Source organism: Lycorma delicatula, chromosome 4, assembly GCF_047948215.1.
Source record: "Lycorma delicatula isolate Av1 chromosome 4, ASM4794821v1, whole genome shotgun sequence".
Classification (NCBI taxonomy): Eukaryota; Metazoa; Arthropoda; class Insecta; order Hemiptera; family Fulgoridae; genus Lycorma; species Lycorma delicatula.
Window position 1 is genome coordinate 64979312 of NC_134458.1, and position 20909 is coordinate 65000220.

Below are 20909 nucleotides of genomic sequence, written 5' to 3' on the forward strand. Positions count from 1 at the left end.
CTTATTCCTCTTCTTTCTCTAAATATCTCTCCAATCACCCTTAGTACTCCAATGGCATTGCTGGTTTCTTTCCTTTTATGAAGCCAACTGTTCCTTCTCTGCATTCCCTTCCATTATTCTTACCAACCTCTGGTTTAGAACTCTTAACAATATTTTAATGGCATGGGCTATTAAAACTTTTGTTATGGGTTCTGTACATTTTCTGGTAACAGTTTTCTTTGAAATTAGTGTCATTACGATTTTCAAATAGTTTTAAGGCCATTCTCCCATACTGTATGTTCCTATAACACAGTTCAATTATTTCTTCCACTACTTCCTCCTTTAAACATTTATAAAGTTCTATGGGAAGTTCATCTACTGCAGTTGATTTTTTATTCTCCATCTCTTTAAATGCTTTCTGTGTTTCACATTTTAATATCAAAGGTACTTTATCCTCTTCTGCTATCTTCAATTCCTTTTCTATGTTTAGTTCCTCAGGTTTTTCTTTTGTCATAGATCCTCCGTGTATTCCTTCCATCCTTTCCTTACTTCTTTTTCCTCGTGTAGCATTTTACCATCTGTATTCCCAATTTCTCTAGCTTACCATTCCTTTCAGTTTTTCCTGTGTGATGTTCATCTTCCTTTACATCATGTCATAGTGCCCTTTCTTTTCTAGATCCCCAATATTGTTGCATTCTTTCTTCCCTAAAACTTTTTCCTCCTTAACTCAATAATTAATTTGCAATAAATTTCTCTTTTGTTCTCTTCTATCTTATTCTTATACCTCCTTTCTTCCAATTCTTTAGGATTTCTGTTGTTACTCATGCTTTCTTGACTCTATTTCCCTTAAAATAGCCTATACTTTCTTGTGCTGTTTTTTCATAACATTTTTATTCTTAGAGTGTCATCACTGTTCTTATTTTTCTTTTTGCTTTCTTTTTTTCCTTAGTTTTTCTCCCGTTGTTTCTTCCTACAATTTCTTCAACTCTTCTAAGTTCCATTTCTTAACTATTTTTCTTTCTTTAATGTTATTCTCATTTCCACCATAAGTTGCACATGATCACTAGTGATATCTGCACCTGATAATCCATTGGATTTTTTAACAACATCCTTTTATATACTATGGTCTATCTGCTAGCATGCTTTATTTCTAGAAGATACCAATGTGTGACTCCTCTTTTTATGGTTTTGAACCAAGTGTTGGTTATAAATAATTTCTTCTCTTGGCAAAATTCTACTTTCTTCCTTTTTCCATTCCTTATTTCTTAGCCAAATTTTACTACCACACTTTTTTCAACTGCAGCATTCGTTGCCCATCAGTTCTTTACAGCAGTACTTTTCTGATTTTGTTAAATTTTCAGTACTCTCATAACATCTCTTCAATGTCTTCTTCGTAATTTTATGTTTTCATATATACTTGTACTATAATTAAATCTTAGTAACATCCCAGTCCTTAACAATATTAATCTTTCAATTATATAACAAATTTTCTGCACCCGTTTTGCTACTTCATTCCTCATAATTTTTGCAACTCCATTTTCCTTTCTTTCTTCCAGAATAAAATATTGTAACTTCTTCACTCTTCATTTCACCCTGTCCTTTGCACCTTACTTCACTTAGTCCTAATATATCCATTTTATAGACACTAAACTGTTGTACAGATTGTAGGTATTGATGTGCAGTAGTGGCTTCTTTATGATTATCATCTGATTTAGTTGAAAACAGCCCATCTAAAATGAAAAAAATAAATTTAGAAAGTTACTACACTGTGAAATAATTTATGAATGATGGTGACATTTAAGTTGGCTAATTCTTTAAGGATTAATGTTTTCAGTGCGGTACGGGAAAACGAAGTGTATTCGCTATGCCTGAGCTGTATGTTAACACTGAGCTGATTCATTAACACTTCACTTGTCATGGTAAACTACCTTTTATTACAGTTTACCATCGTATTGTTGTAATTTATTAGTAGTTTTTTATGTTTGAAGCAAAATTTTTATTAAGAAAATAATAAATTTGGCAAAATGAAAATATTAAATCATAGGCTTGTCTTCTGTCTGTATCAAATACAGTGTGATCATTTTCCATTTGGTAATTATTTTTTAAGCCTATCATCTGATCAACACAGTCAAATAATATTTTATATTTATGTTATTTTAATATTTTTTTTTAATATAGAAGTAACAAAGATAAACTTTAAATAATCACAAGAAATATGGAAATCACATGGATGAATTGAGTACCTTAAAAAGAAATAAATTAAAAATTGCCGGTATGAGGTATCCATGGATTACTTTAACAGTAGCATTTCAAAAGCCTTTCTGAATGATGGCACACATAAACTTACCTAAGCCAGTTGCCTGAGCTTTAATAACAGCAATATAAAATATCTCAGAAGTTAAACATGTAAATTATCAATCTTGTGGCAGACTTCAGTATGGCATGTTGAGTCACTAGTGCTCAACATGTTAAGCCCTACATATGTGGTTTGTTGTTAGAACAAAAAATTTATTGTTGTATGTTAATTATAAATGTATGTATTATGTGCGTAAGTCGGCAGATGTATGTTTTACTGGGAGTTAAAGTGTATTCTAGAATTATTTATATAGATTAGTACTTAACGTGATTTATTGCTCTGAATCTTAAATTTATTCAATGAATAAAAGTTGACTGATTGTTAATGAAACAGTTTCACTTAAGACTGTAGATGCATATAAATATGTTATGTTATGCATCCTTTTCCTTAAGTAAAATGTGTACCCTGTTTTACTATGAATATGTTTCTTAAAATTCATGAAAATGGTCCAAAAATATGGTAAAAATTGTAATATCCAAGTATGGTGAGTACTTTTATTTTTTTTTGTCTTCAGTCATTTGACTGGTTTGATGCAGCTCTCCAAGATTCCCTATCTAGTGCTAGTCTTTTCATTTCGGCATACCCCCTACATCCTACATCCCTAACAATTTGTTTTATATATTCCAAACATTCTTTTCTTCTTTTCTTCTCAGATACTCAGATCGTCCAAGTTTCACTTCCATATAAAGCGACACTCCAAACATATACTTTCAAAAATCTTTTCCTGACCTTTAAATTAATTTTTGATATAAACAAATTATATTTCTGACTGAAGGCTCGTTTCGCTTGTGCTATTCGGCATTTTATATTTCTCCTGCTTCGTCCATCTTTAGTGATTCTACTTCCCAAATAACAAAATTCTTCTACCTCCATAATCTTTTCTCCTCCTATCTTCACATTCAGTGTTCCATATTTGTTATTTCTACTACATTTCATTATTTTTGTTTTGTTCTTATTTATTTTCATGCAATAGTTCTTGCGTAGGACTTCATCTATGCCATTCATTGTTCTAAATCCTTTTTACTCTCAGCTAGAATTACTATATCATCAGCAAATCGTAGCATCTTTATCTTTTTACCTTGTACTGTTACTCCGAATCTAAATTGTTCTTTATCATCATTAACTGCTAGTTCCATGTAAAGATTATAAAGCAACGGGGATAGGGAACATCCTTGTCGGCCTCCCTTTCTTATGTTCTTCAATTATTACTGTTGCTGTTTGGTTCCTGTAAATGTTAGCAATTGTGCTTCTACCTCTGTATTTGAACCCTAATTTTTTTAAAATGTTGAACATTTATTCCAGTCTACGTTATCGAATGCCTTTTCTAGATCTATAAATTCCAAGTATGTTGGTTTGTTTTTCTTTAATCTTCCTTCTACTATTAATCTGAGGCCTAAAATTGCTTCCCTTGTCCCTATACTTTTCTTAAAACCAAATTGGTCTTCTCCTAACACTTCTTCCACTCTCCTCTCAATTCTTCTGTATAGAATTCTAGTTAAGATTTTAGATGCATGACTAGTTAAACTAATTGTTCTGTATTCTTCACATTTATCTGCCCCTGCTTTCTTTGGTATCATGACTATGACACTTTTTTTGAAGTTTGACGGAACTTACCCTTTTTCATAAATATTACACACCAGTTTGTATAATCTGTTAATCACTTCCTCGCGTGCACTGCACAGTAATTCTACGGTATTCAGTCTATTCCAGGAGCCTTTCTGCCATTTAAATCTTTTAATGCTCTCCTAAATTCAGATCTCGGTATTATTCTCCCATTTCATCCTCTTCAACTTACTCTTCTTCCTCTATAACATCATTTTCTAATTCATTTCCTCTGTATAACTCTTCAATATATTCCACCCACCTATCGATTTTGCCTTTCATATTATAAATCGGTGTACCATCTTTGTTTAACACATTATTAGATTTTAATTTATGTATCCCAAAATTTTCTTTAACTTTCCTGTATGCTCCGTCTATTTTACCAATGTTTATTTCTCTTTCCACTTCTGAACACTTTTCTTTTATCCACTCTTCTTTCACTAGTTTGCACTTCCTGTTTATAGCATTTCTTAATTGTCGGTAGTTCCGACACTTTCTTCATCACTAGCATTCTTATATTTTCTACGTTCATCCATCAGCTGCAATATATCGTCTGAAACCCAAGGTTTTCTACCAGTTCTCTTTGTTCCGCCTAAGTTCGCTTCTGCTGATTTAAGAATTTCCTTTTTAACATTCTCCCATTCTTCTTCTACATTTTCTACCTTATCTTTTTTACTCTGACCTCTGGCGATGTCCTCCTCAAACATCTTCTTTACCTCCTCTTGCTCAAGCTTCTCTAAATTCCACCGATTTATCCGACACCTTTTCTTCAGGTTTTTAAACCCCAATCTACATTTCATTATCACCAAATTATGGTCGCTAATATGTCTGCTCTAGGGTAAGTTTTGCAATCAACGAGTTGATTTCTAAATCTTTGCTTAACCATGATATAATCTATCTGATACCTTGCAGTATCGCCTGGCTTTTTCCAAGTGTATATTCTTCTATTATGATTTTTAAATTGGGTGTTGGCAATTACTAAATTTTACCTCGTGCAAAACTCTATAAGTCAGTCCCCTCTCATTCCTTTTGCCCAGCCCGTATCCACCCACTATATTTCCTTCCTTGCCTTTTCCAATGCTTGCATTCCAATCTCCAACCATTATTAAATTTTCATCTCCTTTTACGTGTTTAATTGCTTCATCAATCTCTTCGTATACACACTCATCATCATCATGGGCGCTTGTAGGCATCACAATCATAACAATCGTTTTCGGTTTAGGTTTTAATTTTATCCTTATTACAATGATTCTATTGCTATGCATTTTGAAATACTTTGAGTACTTTTAAAATATTCTATCTCTATAATATTAACAGTTTTCATAAATGGATGCTAATTTATTGGTAATATGTCTTCTTTTACCTTTATGTAAAGTTTTTTGTCATTTCTATATAAGTTTGTGATTCACTAGGTAAGTGTTTACATTTTGAATTTTGCCAAAGCTTCTCAATCCATTTCATCAAAACATTTACTAATTTCTTGCTTGTGTGAGTGTGATTGAATAAGAAATATTATTACACCATGGAATCTATATGTTTGACATGAAAGCATTTGATGTGGACCCTCATTTTCAAATTAAATTGTATTGCTGTATGTATATCAATAGGACTTCTAACTTCATATTACTTCTAGCTTCATATAGATAAAAACATATTAGCTGCTATTTTTAAATAATTATATTGGTAATATGTTATACTTCTACTGGTTTGTTGTCATTCTTAGTTGTATCAATGTAACAATGAATGATAAGTTGTGGAAAATATATATTTCCACTTTAGTTTGACTCCATGAATATTTATCTTTTAATTTTTAGAAACGATTTTTCTTTTAGTTGATTTTGCTATGATTATGGTACTTTAATTGTCTAGTGTTAATTGTGGACTATGTAGTAGTTGGCCTATACATCCCAAATTTTGTTTATGCTTCTTATTTCATTTTTTTGGTGTAATTTGATGTTTAAGTAATTTTTGATTTTTATTTGAGACATCTTCCTTTGTCTTAAGTGGGTCCAGATTTCAACTTTTTTTGAAAATGATAATCTTTTGTACTGTACTTTGTATCAGATTTATTTCTCACATTTAAATACCTTTGGAGAAATAGAAATAGGGTCAGATACTTCTTAAATAAATATTGTAAATTTTTTGTAAGATATTATTTATGTCATTCACTCAATCTATCTGTAATTTTTCTCAGTAAATGTTTGTTAAGTAACATATTAAATGCTTATTTTTTAAAATATATTTTATATTGTTTGTTTCTTTTTGTTTTATTTTATTTAGAGAAAGCAGTACAAAACAAGAATCAGTAACAGAAAATGATAAATTAGATGCGAGTTCCTTTATTAGTCAAATATTTGAAATGTATGGTGATGGGAAAACAATATCTCAAGAGGGTTTTGAGAAACTGCTGCGTAATATAAGTCTTGGATATCTGATCGACCATCATTATCATTCACATATTTTACATGGTGATCTTAATTCAAGTAAGTTTGATATGTCCACTTGATTTCAATGATTGTCTTTAAACAGTTAAAAGAAGAAAAATTTCATTTCTGTATTGTTTCCACAATTTCAGGTTTTTAAATTTACACCTCTATTGTAACTTTGGTACCTCAAGTTTTCAATAGTCTTACATGCAAAAGAATTTGTGTATATTTTATTATGATAGGTAAATGAATTGCTTAAATTAGAAACTGATATTAGTTTATTATTATTATTATTAGTAGTAGTAGTAGTAGTGGAAGTAGTAGTATGATCAGGTTAGGTTACTGACCATAATCTAATGTTGTTTAAATGAAACAATTTTAATTGATGACATCACTTATCAAATAGTTTGTATGATGATACCATGATAACAGCTCATCATTCTTACTATGGTGATTACCATAGATATCACAGTATCACAGTACTTACTAAGACATACTTTTAGTAAGTGATATACTTACTAAGACATCATCCTTATTATGAGTGGTTAAATGGCATCTATATAAATTTTTCTAAGTGCCTACTAACGAGCGTTAAATCAGATATATAAAAGAAAGTAGTTTCAAAGCAAATTATCCATTTTATATACTTGAAGCTTCTAAGCACATCATTATGTATTCTTAGTTTTCAAAATTGAAATAGCACTGATGATGCTTTAAAAGAAAATTGTGATTTATACTATAAATTGAAGTGAAAATTTGCTGCTTAATTGTTGTTTAATGAAGTTGCTAATTTTGCAGTTCTTTACTGTGGTAAATAGGAATTAGTATTTTACACCTTCAGAAACGTATATCTTTTGTAAATTGGAGGTTCTGTAAAGAAAATTTATAAGTATTTGTATAGATTAGATTTGTATTTATTCGAGAGCATTATAAAGAAAGTATCCATGTTTTGAAAGTTGCCAGCAGTTCTAAGAAAATTTACAGTTAAATTAACGACTAAATTGTCTAATTTGAAGTTGTTTATGTGCGAAGATTCTAAATTTAAATTAATTATTGCAAATGTCTTTCAGTTAAAGTAGATGGTTGCACAGACATAGTAAGAAAATCACAATTTAGTGTTGTTAATTTGGTATGTTTCTAACAGAAAGAAAGAAGGAAGATTTTGGAATTGCACGATGTTAGGAACTGCTAAGACCAGACATCATAGTGCTTCAAAAAATGTTGACTATAAAAAAAAAAATGTATTGGATGGTATTTTCACAAGGCAAGATTTTATTAGAGCAATTAAATAATGGTACACAGCGTAAAATTAAAGTAGAGCTCTAGAAGCAGATTGTGAATCATTGCTCAGCATATCATCTGAATTAAGTGCTGCAACTAAGTTGCATTTGAAATTATGCCATGTAATTTTAGCAGCTGTAACCATAATGTTTTCAGCTTTTATCAATTAAATTCATATGTCCTATACAGTCATTAGAAAAAGAATATCTTCTTTCTTTTTTATATCATTGTCATGTAATATTAAAATAATTTTGGGTTTAATTTTTCTTGACATATGTAGGTAAGCATGTACAGCACATACAAACATAAAAATATGTACATAGTTTACATATAAATTAGGGATAGGGATTCTGCTCCTCATGTCAGTTATGTAAAAGAGAAAGAAGAAACTGTTAAAGAAGCATCAAGTGGGGTTTTAACAAATAGAAACATTTATTATAAATTTAAACATAATTTACTATAATTTCTAGATGGACTTGTAAAAAGATATTTGAAATTCTTTCTTATTAAAGTCTAATTTGGAAATTTTCAAACTATCTATTAAGTTGATGTATAGCAATTTTTTAATTTTAAATAGTATGAAAATTATAATTGGTAGTGTATGTGACATTTTGTTAAGATAAAAATGCACTTTAAAATTTAACATTTTATGGCCTTAAAATTTTAAACAACATTAAAATTCTGCAAATATTAAAATGTAAGCTTCAAAATTGTGCTGACACTCTTCAAAAAGGTTTTCTAAGTACAAATTATTATTTTTAAAGGTTTTGGGTTTATCAGGGTCAAATACAGAGTGTTAAGAGTAAAATACCATTAAAATAATAAGTTCAGCTGTGAACAAGGTGTAAATAGGTATGGTATTACTTGCGTTAAAAAGGTTAAGTCACATTCTGTGCAAATATTTTTGTGTAGATTATATTTATGTGTGATGCTTATTTTAGATAAGTTTTATCTTAACAGCTGCAAGTATCATATAAACATTGGGCTTGTACCACCATGGGGTTTTTCGTGTAAGTGTCTGTAAATCCTCTACTTCCACTCTATTTTAATTTACATTTAAATTTATATTCATACATACATGTATGTGTACTTGAGTGTACAAACTAATTTCTCCCTTTTTTTTTCAGGTAAAAATGACAACACCACCGGTTCTTTTGATAATGTAAAAACTCTTCCTCCTAGTTTATCTGTAAGTTTAAATAAATGTATGTAAATTAAAAATATTTAGTTGTATTACTTTTAGTTCTTATATCTATGTTCTGTAAATAATGATGGTGAAGTTCAGGAGAAGGATCTTGGACAAAATTATAAAAAGCTTGGTCTAGTGGTAAATGCGTCTTTGCAAATCAGCTGTTTTGGAAGTCAAGAGTTCCAGCGTTCAAGTCCTAGTAAAGGCAGTTACTTTTATCCGGATTTGTGTACTAGATCGTAGATACCGGTGTTGTTTGGTGGTTGGGTTTCAATTAACCACACATCTCAGGAATGGTCAAACTGAGACTGTACAAGACTATGTTTCATTTACACTCATACATATCATATTATCCTTATTCATCCTCTGAAGTAATACCTGATTGTGATTCCTGGAGGCTAAACAGAAAAAGGGGAAAAATTATAAATAGCATCTTGTTAGTATAGTTTTTATGAACAACTCAAGAAGTAAGATCCTGATATTAAATTATTTGAGATATATCTTCTTTTTTGTTAACTTCAACCTCTTGGGGCCGATTACCTGCTCCAAGGGAGACTCAGAGGTAGTTATTCACTCCTGGTGCGACATACCCCCCACTAGTGGGGAGTTTCAGACTTGCACAGGTTTGGCTAGATGTTATTATGTTAAGAGCCTATGTGTGCCTGTGCCCTGCTGACTAAAACTTTTACTTCACCTTTCCTCTCCACCCGGGACTGGTTTTGTAATTAAGTATAGCACAACCCCAGGGGTGCTAAAGCAGGAGGCTTAGGAGAGTCCCACAGCTTCATTATCGCCACCCATCCACGCAAGGATGGACACATGATGGCTCCACTGAGGGCTGTCCCCCCACACCCCCAGTTCTGACCATTGATTACACTTCTGACTACTACTGCATTATGATCTAGAACTGCAACTATGCTCACCTTAAAATTGATACTCACATACTTGTTTATCACTGGATACCTCAGTTAGGATGCTGGTACTACTTGTCGCTTGCTCAGGGGTTACCAGAGTCCCCCTCGCTTCAACACCACCACTCACTTGTGTAAACACATATGAACGGCAGCTCCACGAGAGGCTGTCTTTTACCCCCTTGCATCCTGCCCCTTCCTATGCAGCACTCTGTATACAAAGCTGGACACCACGGAGAATTTATCACTGTCTGTTAGCATTACTCCAGTATCCAATAACATTGTTTACATCTACCTATCACCATACATCTTCTTCTTTCTCTTTCCCATCTAATGCATTGGAAAAATACATGTTCAGCTGTGTTCCTCTGACCACATTATTGACACTCTGGATTATCTATCTTGTGTCTTCCGAACAAGTAGGCTTGGAATGAGCCTACTTGTTCTTTGTACTTGAGTGGCTGGTCAGGAATTGAGTGAGCCAATGATTCAGTTCACCAAATCCCTTTCTGATTCATGGCCTAATCTCATCTATTAAACGTTGGATCCATTCGCCTTTTTGTGAGGTGACCCACCTGTCTGCCACTCTTCTATTAACTCACGTTGTGCATCTTCCTTATTAATCCCTTCGTTAATTTTTACATGAGCTTGAGCCATCTTCTGTGTAGGTAACACTCCAGTAATTACAAAAGATGCTTCAGTTGACACCGACGAATAGGTACATGTTATTCATAATGCTATTTTTCATTGTACTCCCACTAAGTACCTCCTATTCCTGTCACTTCTCAGAGTCTTGTGCCACACTTTCACACCATAACAATATAGAATTCACCACATGTGAGTACAGGTTCCTAATTAAGGCCTGCGGTCCAGTAGTTGTTTTTAATAGTCTATTTAGACTTTGTACCACTTGTTCAGCTTTAGTATGAACCTCCTGTAGATGAAAAGTAAAGGGTCGTCTGTGGTCTAGCCACATCCCCAGATATTTTGTATTTCTAACGAACTGGACTGGGCCTTCCTCAGTCACAATCAGAGTGCCTTATAATTCGACCCCCCGTCATAGAGATTGCCACCGTTTATTCATGCGAGAGCTGGAGTCCAGTTCTCATCCATTTATTTGCCATACTTAGTGCCTCATTTGCTACTCTTGCTACATCTTCCTCCTTCTTTGCAGTGACCACTAGTGCAAGGTCATCAGCAAAAGCTATTACTTGCACTCCTGGGTATTCTAAGCACAAAATCCCATCAAACTTAAGATTCCATAAAATGGGTCCCAAAACTGAGCCCTGAGACACCCCACTTGACACTTTGAATTCAATCTCACTACTGCCTATTTGGTATACCAATAATCTTTCTTGTAAGTATTTCTGTATCATTCGTCTGAGATATGGCAGTATATTAACCTTCTTCATCACTTCAAATATTGCTTCCCATCTCAGGGATTTAAAAGCATTGTATACATCCACTTATATGACTACAGGAATTCAGTACGTGTGCCATATGCCCTTTGCCGTGTTATCAACCAATTTCATCACTTCTTTCACAGCACCCGTTGCTGATTTCCCTGATCAAAATCCAAACTACCACTGGCTAATATCACCTGTTTCTTCAATATAGGCCTGAAACATTGCTTCTAACATCCTTTCTAATAATTTACAAAAATTATTTTTAACACAAATTAGTCTTAAGGAATTGTAACTCCTGACCTACCTGGTTTATTTATTAAAAACAGTCTTGATCTTTTCCATGAAGTCTGTATAAAATCGCCTTTCAGCATATTGTTCATTACTTCCAACATTGTAACAGGCGCTTCATCCACCAGTATCCAAACAACTTCTACCGGAATGCTGTCTGGACCTGGACTCTTATGCAGTTTCATTTTCCTTTCTGCAGTCTTTAATTCCTGCATAGTGAACACTGGTATTTCATCAACCACTATTTCCTCTCTACACGGATCTACTTGCTTTGGAAAGAGTACATCTACCATATTCATACACCTTGTTTTCTGGTATCACTGACAATTGTATCACTATCTAGTCTTCCAGAAACCAACTGGTACCCTCTTCCCCAGGGGTATCTATCAATATCTTTGCAAAGGTCTTTCCAATACTTACTCTTGGCTGCTGTATATTTGGATCTAGCCTCCACGTATTCTTTTTTGGCCTCATCCTTGCGAAGTTGACATCCACGTCTATTAGTTCTTTGTAGTTTCCTTGTAGCTGCTCAAGCTCTTTTACATAAGACTTCTAGCTCTGGTCCCCACCAATATGTATGTCTTTTTTCGGGCACTTGTACCAGGACTCCAGCCTTGTCACATTCTATAGTAACAATTTCTGTCAGTTTTTTAGGGTTTGTTACTTCAGCTATTTTCTCACCAGTCACCTCCAGAAAACAAACACACCAACGCCTTGAGGTGATAGTTCTGCCAGTCTTAACCATGCTTGGTGTCGTTACCTCTTATGCTATTATGTAATGATCCGTCAGACTCTCTTCATCTAATATTCTCCAATTGATTACAGTAGATACATGATCTTCAGAGAAGAAAGTCAAGTCAACTACCACTTTTAGTCACAGGCTCTGTGACCAAAAGCTCCACTTTGACTTCCCTGTGACTAAAAGTGGGTTCATCATTGTTCATATAAACCAACCTTCAAGCATTGATTTTTTTCAGCTAAACCTTGTCACTCTAAGTTTTGGACAGTCCCCTGCAAACTCTGCAGATTTAGCATTAAAGTCGCCAGCCAGAATTATCTTTCTGCCTTTGAACCTTAGAATCTCATGCCCTAATTCATCAAGGAGAGCTACAAAACTGACAACTTTTGCATTTGGAGAATAGTACACAGCGAAAATCACAATATCCCCCAAGTCTGTCCAGGCAACCTTCTTGTCCCTACTGAGGGAAAGTCAATTGCCACTGTAAAATTCTCGTCTCTTATCCATTCTGGCCTAGAATTCTCGTCTCTTATCCATTCCGGCCTAGAAGTCACTGATACATTAGGCAATACTGCAATTATAGTGTTTACTCTATTTTGCACAGCTAACTCCCAGCAGTTGTCATGTGCCCATCTGCTACAATTCATATTTAATTTAGTATCTTCATTTTTGGGGTGTACACCCTCTGATCCAGTGGTCCTCCAAACCACATACCGCGCATGTCATTGGGCCTTTGCATTGAGCATTCTTATGGCCCGGTTTCCCACAGTTGAAGCATAACTGACGTCTCTACTCCTTTGCAATCTGCTGAGATGTGGTCCAAAGCCCAAAAACAATAGCATCTGTCTTCAGATACTTGGATATAGACATTACAGTGTACCCAGCCTATCCGTAGTCTCTGTTAACTTCATTGCTGAACGATATATCATGACCATTATTGTATTTTTGGTCTCGCCATAAGCAGGTCTTATCGACAAGTTCTTAAGCTCATCTGCATCTCTGATTACCTGAGCTATTGCATCCTTAATTTCTTGCTCACTGGTCTCACTGTCAATATCTCTTAGATGTACAATTGTTCTACGTCCACCTCTGGTCCTCATATCAACCTGTAACTCTGCCGATTTAGCTTGCAACAGAGTAGTAAGAACCTCAGCCTTCTCTTTCCCCTTAACTCGTATACATAATTCTTCATTATTCCCTTTCCTAATGAGCAAAATTATATAAACTCACCACTATGAAACATTTTGTTTCATAGACCTTAAGAGATTGCATAAAACCTGCCCTCTGCTTTGACTGTTATAGTTCAGCTGTCTTGTACAGGTGGAGTAGCATTCTTGATCCACGGACTTTCTCTACCCTTTCTTAAATATACCAGCACTTTCCTAATGAGGTTCCTAATTCTGCCTCCTGGTAGCATAAAAGTCGTTGCCGTACTGTGGTTTCTAGTATTTTCTTCATGGCTTTTAATATTATTGTTACTGCATTTTCCTTTCCTTTAACTGTTTCATAATAAATAGTGTTTCTACTGGCTGGATTTATAGCTTGCTATGATAACTGTATCATTTTTTATAATGTCTCCAAAGACCATTCCCTTGACACCACAAACAGGGTGATCTCTTTGCCCGGATTGGCCCATTAGGTCCTAAAAACTAATTATGTTCCCTCATTGGGTATTTCCTCAACTTGAGAAACTCTTGAAACTATTTCTGCCGGCCATCTTCTAACGGATAACACTACTAAGTCCTCATTAGATAAGTCTGTGTCCAACTGTTCTCTTATCCCAAGCTTGTGAGATCCCTCAGTTTGTGTTCCTGCGTAATTGTTGTCAGGAGTGGTGACAAGGACATCATCAGTCCTTTAAACCCTTTGTATATTCTACAAATCTCCTTTTCATGTGTTATTATATTTTTGACAGGCCTGCTCCTGAATTTTGTTTCAAATTAAACACTTAAGTGGAAGTGATCTTCTTTTCATTGTTGAACCAAAAGTCTAATCAAAAAACTAATGCACGGACCGTCTTCAGTGCCAAATTTCGCTTAATTGGAATACCCACTCGCCAAAATCATTGGGGGGAGGTCAAGGGGTCATGAATTAGTATCCACCCAAAAAATCCGTGGTTGGATTTGGGGGGGTCAGGAGGGACCCAGGACGCCAAGATCCCAGGGGGTCTTCTGCATGTAGATATCCTTCATGCTAGTCACCAGGTCAATGTCAACAATTGTCTGCCTCATGGTAATTGCAAACAGATTGCTTTACGAGCTCCAATTTCTCAAAGCAATCCACTGGCCAGCTCCTACAGGCAAGACTCACAGCCTCGTCATCTTCCACCCCCCTGTGAAATAAGGGAATGTAGCCCTTTGCTCCTCTGCTTCCTTGTGTGGGTGGCAGCTTCTGCAATGACTTTTCATCTGACGACTTATTCTGATTCCTTGTATGGGATATCATTAGCTGCTTTGAGGAGGCGGGCGCTGCCTCCCTTAATCTCCTGCTTGATTACTTTATTTTTTAATTTGGAAAAGGTTATTTATCTAGTTACAAGATGAGTTAACAAAAACGAGGGTGAAAGGAGAAAGAATAGCAGTAACAGTATTCATGTAGCATTATGTATATAACTTAAAAATTTTGACAGATTTCCCCACTCATATATGCCAGAGATTTATCTGGCATTTGTTAACATGTGGATCAGTAATTGGCAAATGATGAATGGCAGTTGGAATGCACTAATCACTTTTTAAACAGTACTATAGTAGTGTGTTGCCTGTAACATGAGCGTGTGTGTGGTGTCTGTAATGAATCGATATATATGATTCATATTGTTTCTGTGGTCTACTAGTAAAGGTATTGGCTATTATTTTTCTTTTTTTAAATTTTGTTACTGGTTGAATTAAATTTTTCAGAGTTTTATTTTACTTTCTAGAACAAATTGCCGAAGTGCTATTTTCAATATTTTTATAATACTTTTTTTTTAATAATGTACAATTTGTTTCCTGTTTATTATGTTTATTTGTCTGTGCCTAGGATGTGCATTTATGTACATATTTTAAGGAGGAAGATGAATAAACTACTACATGATCTGTGTACAGGGCTTCTTTGGCCAGCATCACAATTTTTAATGTACGAGTTTTAGAAAACGGTTATCTGTATTTTCTGTGAAAGAAATTTCCAGTTTTTTGTCAGTTCACTTTCCTAATTCCTGCTTTAGTGATTATTTATTTTATTAACTACATTTTCAATCTTACTATTAGCATTGCCTGTTGATATAATATTCTGATTGAAAGATGAACATCCTTTTTTAAATTATGTTTTTAGTTTCACTTCTGTTGAAAACTATTATTTATACAAATATAAATTAGAATGGTTGCTTGCTTAATTGTCATACTTCATAGTCAAGTTAATCGGTTTTGCATTTAAGTTATTTTTTGTGATCGTATAATGCTATTCCAAAATGTGTATTTCTTTCATCATCATTTTCATAAAACAAATTTTCAGATACCTTAGCGACTAAGAGTGTTTCGCTGAGGTTTAGATTTATTAAAAATTTCAGTCAAATTAAACCAAAATAACTATAGTTTATTTATATGGCCATGTGGTTATGTACTGAATGGCAATGTCATTTAGTTGTTCTTTGAAGTAGGTGGTTGGTGCTTATTTTATGAGGAGTCTGTGTATTATCCTGATCATGTGTTTTATTGACAAAGTAAAAATGTTAGAGGTTTTTCTTCTATATTATTTCACTGTTAACTTAATACATATGTTATAAAAAATCTGCGTTATTATTTACATGCTTAAAGGCATTTTAGGTTTCACGCTTCATTCATACAGTTATCATACCATGATAAAAGAAATTCTATTAAAAGTAGTGATAAGGCAAATGTGTTTTGGCTTGTTACGGGCACAGTCAGATACATTCACGTCACTTGAATATGAAGGGTAAGATGTGGGAAAATTGTGAGTGTGAGATTGGTGTTTTGGTTTGTCTCTGATATTTATGTTGTGTCTTAATATTGCTGGTATGCTTAAACTGTGATTAATAACATTTAATAAATTAATGATTAAGTAAATGAAAATTAATAACTAAATATTTATTTCAAAACACATCTTATAATCATTTGTACTTGTGCATTGTATAGATCTACATAAGACAATTTTTTAATTAAAGTTTTACAGACATCGAGGGTGACAAGAACATTCTGAATTTAAGTTAATTTTCAGGAATAAAAAAATTTGAATGTGAAAAAACATTGATATTTTAAGCAAAAAAAATCCTGGTTAGTTTATTCATATTGAAAGTAAATTTTATTTATTTCTTTTTTTAGTGTGTTACAAGTGACAATTTACTTGGTGCTAAAGAAGAATTAAGTAAAGAGTTGTTTAAAGCGATCTGTCCTATTCTTCTGTATCAGTATCTTCCAAATTCGACTCCTGGTTGTTTGTATAGTGCTGCTGATCACTCAAAAGTTCCTTTAGAGCAAACCAAAAACTTGTATTCAGGTATTATGCATTATAATGTTGAGGTATTTATTATTATTTATTGTTGATTTATAGTTTCTTTTTGTGAGTTATGTGTATTATAAACTTTGAATAATTTCTGAAGTTAAAAATTTTAAATTAAGTTAAAATCTATGTATCATCAATAAAATTGAGAACAGTTCTGTGAAATTTATTAGAAATTTACTTCTGCTCTAAGTAGGATTTTTTTGTGTTCATTTTGAATACTATAAGACTTTTTGCTTTTTTAAATGATTTAGTAATTATTAATTTACTTATATTCTATGAAGCTAAAAATTGTGTGTTAGTTTTCTCTATATGTAAAAACTTTATAATTAATGACCTGTTATCTGGAATTGTACATAAAACATGTTCTTTTGCGTGAACAGAAAATTATATATGTTTGTTTACATTAACAGGAAATGACTGATCTGAAATTGTAACTTTTTTAAACCATCCTGAGCTTTTGTATATGATTATGACAGTTTATATGGCAACTATATGTGCTGCAGTATATGTATTATGAAATTTTAACTGATAAATGTTTAGAATGTGGTACTTTTCTGTTTCACTGTACAATCGGAGAAGTGTCAAAATATATATTTATTACATATTTCTACTCTGTACTTTTTTAATTTAAGTCTTTTGCCAAATTGTGAGCAAGGATTTGATTTTTTGTTTTTAGCTGGGTGTTTTTAGTTTAACATTAAATGTAACCTGGTCAAGAAAGTAAACTATCCTGACAGGTAGGCTAATCTTTCTTACTGACCCCCTTCTTATCCTTGGCCCTTTGTTCCTTGTTACTGGTTCTATAGGTTGAGGTCATGCTCGGTAACTTTCTTGTTGAGGATGGCGAGAACCTAAAGAGCAACCTCAACAAGGAGAACCGTGCAGATCTGATACCTCCTTTGTATCTGGTACGGGGGCTGCTTTTTTTATCCAGTTGCTGCACAATAAGTGTAGTGGCAGAAGTTCGTGTATGATAAAATTGGATTTCCTAGTTCCTGTTATTGTTAAAGCTGGAAAACAGAAACAGCTGAAGGGGAAGAAATAACATGATGCTGACATCAAATGGCCTTTTAGTTGTCCACCTTGATTGATTTTCGCTGCGATTTATTCTGCTGTCTTATAAGTAATGGATGAATTTTGGATGAATATCTTATTAAGATATTTCATTTATTTGTTTGATACACAAACAAATGGTGGTGGTAATAGCTTCACCATCTTACTTTAGCTCATAATGTTCAGCCTGTCAATGCCTCAAATTTGCCTGTAAATTTCAGTTGCAGAATTATTTTCTTGCTATCAAAAATCAAATTATTTCTTGTACTTCACACTCGGCAGGATCACGAATTGTAGCCCTCATTATAAATGGATAATATAAACCGCGACCAGACAGAACAGAACTTGAAAAAACAGAACATATCATATTTACATTCTTCTAATTTCATTTGATTAAAGAAAATACAGTATTTACTTTTTGACTATTGAAGGGAGTAATTAGAGAAATACTTATTCATATAATTAAATTTTCTAATGAAATTTATTTAGGATTCATGACACAAAACATGTGTTTAAACAAAATAACAAACGCAAATAATAACAACCAAAGTATTTTATTTAATTATTTTGAATTTAGTCGTTTATTATTAATTTTATTGTTTAATTAATAGGATAAAACACTTTGGCTTTAGTATAAATACAATTAGACTCTTTGCTTGTAAATCCAAAAACACTATGTTATAAATTTAAAATCAATTTAGAAATTTAAACACTTTTACCTACAATCATCAAAAGAATTGTTATAGAATGTTATAGGTTGGAAAAAACTTAACTTTAAGTAAAATTACAAAATTTACACACTATCAGGTACTAAAACTGTAAAATATTTGATTGGTTTTTGGAAAAAATAATACAATACAATACAGGTAACTTTCTTAAAATCCTATTAGAAAGATTACGGATTAATAATTCCATGAAGTTATTACACGGGTTTTAATGTGCTTTTCCAAGAAATGAAAAAACTACCTGTGTTCACATCACAGTTTCTCAATTTGAATTTTTTAATTTTCAATTCGTCTTCATAACATAGACAATTGTCAGCAATAAGTCTGGCCAAAGAAAATCTACTTATGGCTTTTTCACAATTTTTTTGCCATTATATTCTCTAATTATTCCCTTCAACAGTCAAGAAATAAATACTGTATTTTCTTTAATCAATTGAAATTAGGTAAATGTAAATATATGTTCTGTTTTTTCATGTTCTGTCTTGTCAAGTTCTGGTCTGTCACAAAACGATTGAAATAACAGCTTTGCTAGAATCATGTGTTTATATCGCGTATATAGGCAGAAAATTCAAAATCCACAAAGGCCAGATGTAAGGTATGATTAAATTCTCAGTATCTCAATAACCATTCATACTGTATAGACTGTGTCAATGAACGATTGACCTTTCCTGAAACCCATCTGGTTCTCCCCAATTAAAAGTGTGTCGATCTCAAGACATCTACTCAATAAGGAGGCATATATTTTTCATCTAACAAACTGATTCATTGATAATTTGGAATTTGGGATCAGCTTGTGATCCTTAAATAACAAGATTACCCTCGACTTACCTTAAGCCCTGGGAATTTTCTGACTCTTTAACATGATACATATTTAACATTAAACATGATACAAATTTAACATCCTCATATGCAACAGTAATTCTCCATATTTTACCAATTTTGTGTTAACTCCATCTGCACCCAGCAATTTGTGATTCTTAGTGTTTTGAAAATGAGCGATTAATAAATAAAATACATTCTATGATCACATGAGTATGAATGATGGTTAATAATGCTACATACAACTGCTCTCATTTTAGCAATACCTGATAACTAAAACAAATTATAACTCTGCTTTGAATTTTCTACCTAGCAGCTGTAAATCAAAATATTGACCAGGAAATATAATTAATTATATTACAGGTCTGGTCTTTCTTTTTATCAAACAGAATCATGAAAATGACTGAGAACTTCTTGATAATCTGTTTATCACGTAGTGTACTGTGATGTACAACCCTATTCTAAAATGACTCCAGAAGCTAAACTCCACAAAGATTGTGCATACTAGTGATTAACTGTATAGGTGTCTAGAAAAAAAATCACATCTGTACATCAAAACATATGTTATTCAGTATAAGTAGTCTTATCTCTTGACTTCAGCTGTTTCGCAAGTAAAGATATAAAATTTTTTTAAAAGATCTCTTATTTAATAACAAATATTTCAGAAATCTATATTTACAGTTAATATTTCCCGTTCATTATAGCTTATATCTTGAATTTTTTATTGTTTTTAGTTAATTTTAATTAGTGCATAGATTTTGTTTTCTACATTCAGAGAAATTTTAATAACTGTCAACATATCTATCAAGAATCTGTACAGTCACTACAAATGGGACAAATGATAATTTTCTGCTACATAAAAAAGTGAAAAGTGCCTGAAAAAAAAATTTTTTCTAGTGCTATCTTTGTGTAATTCAATTCATTTATATATAATTGGGAGGAAAAAAAGAAGAAAATTGCTTAGAATTAAACCTGGTGTACTTCTTACAATAATTTCTGGTTTATTTTGTTTTCCATAATACTTGACATTTTATGTTCTGTTGTTAAGTAATATTTAAACTAGCTATGTTAAAATACTTTTATACCTAACCCCAATTTATCCGATAAAATATTCAGGAGCGCCAGCTTATATTGCCAACTTAATATAAAAATCTGTTAAAAAGAACTAGAGAAACTACATTTAATATGGCCTTTTCTGTATCTGACAAATTCTAGAAATTTTTACTCTTTAATTGTTAAATTCAGTAAAGTGCAAAAGTGTTATTTTTATTATTTTTTCTTAAAATTTAGCTGTTGGGGAAGTTATTGGATAATAATTAGTAATGGATTTAATGTTGCTTGTCTTAAATTAGTTATGACTGTATCAGAAAAAATGTAAGTTGAAAAAAAAAATTGACTGTAAATTTCAGGAATCTCCACCATAATTTTTTATTCACTTCCTAACAAATTGTCAATTTTTGTAATCTTATGTAGTTTATTGTTAGCAGGAGTTTTTTGTTTAATTGTTTAAATTGCGTAGGTTATAATGATAATCAGATGTGGCATTCTTTACATTTTTGATTAAAATTAATTTGATGTCTAGGAAAAGTATATACAAACAAAAAAGTTAATTCATTTTCACATGATTATTGTTAAATG

At 32.6% G+C, this 20909-nt stretch overlaps 1 protein-coding gene across 2 annotated transcripts in view; it reads left to right on the forward strand.

Annotated features, from left to right (window-relative positions):
- foi (solute carrier family 39 fear-of-intimacy) overlaps positions 1-20909 on the forward strand; it is a 117715-nt gene that overhangs the window by 28113 nt on the left and 68693 nt on the right. For both annotated transcript variants that reach the window (XM_075363197.1, XM_075363198.1), the window contains exons 3-5: positions 6218-6420; positions 8772-8833; positions 16494-16668. In XM_075363197.1, coding sequence (XP_075219312.1) covers positions 6218-6420; positions 8772-8833; positions 16494-16668 — 440 coding nt within the window. The remainder of the gene's footprint in view (positions 1-6217; positions 6421-8771; positions 8834-16493; positions 16669-20909) is intronic.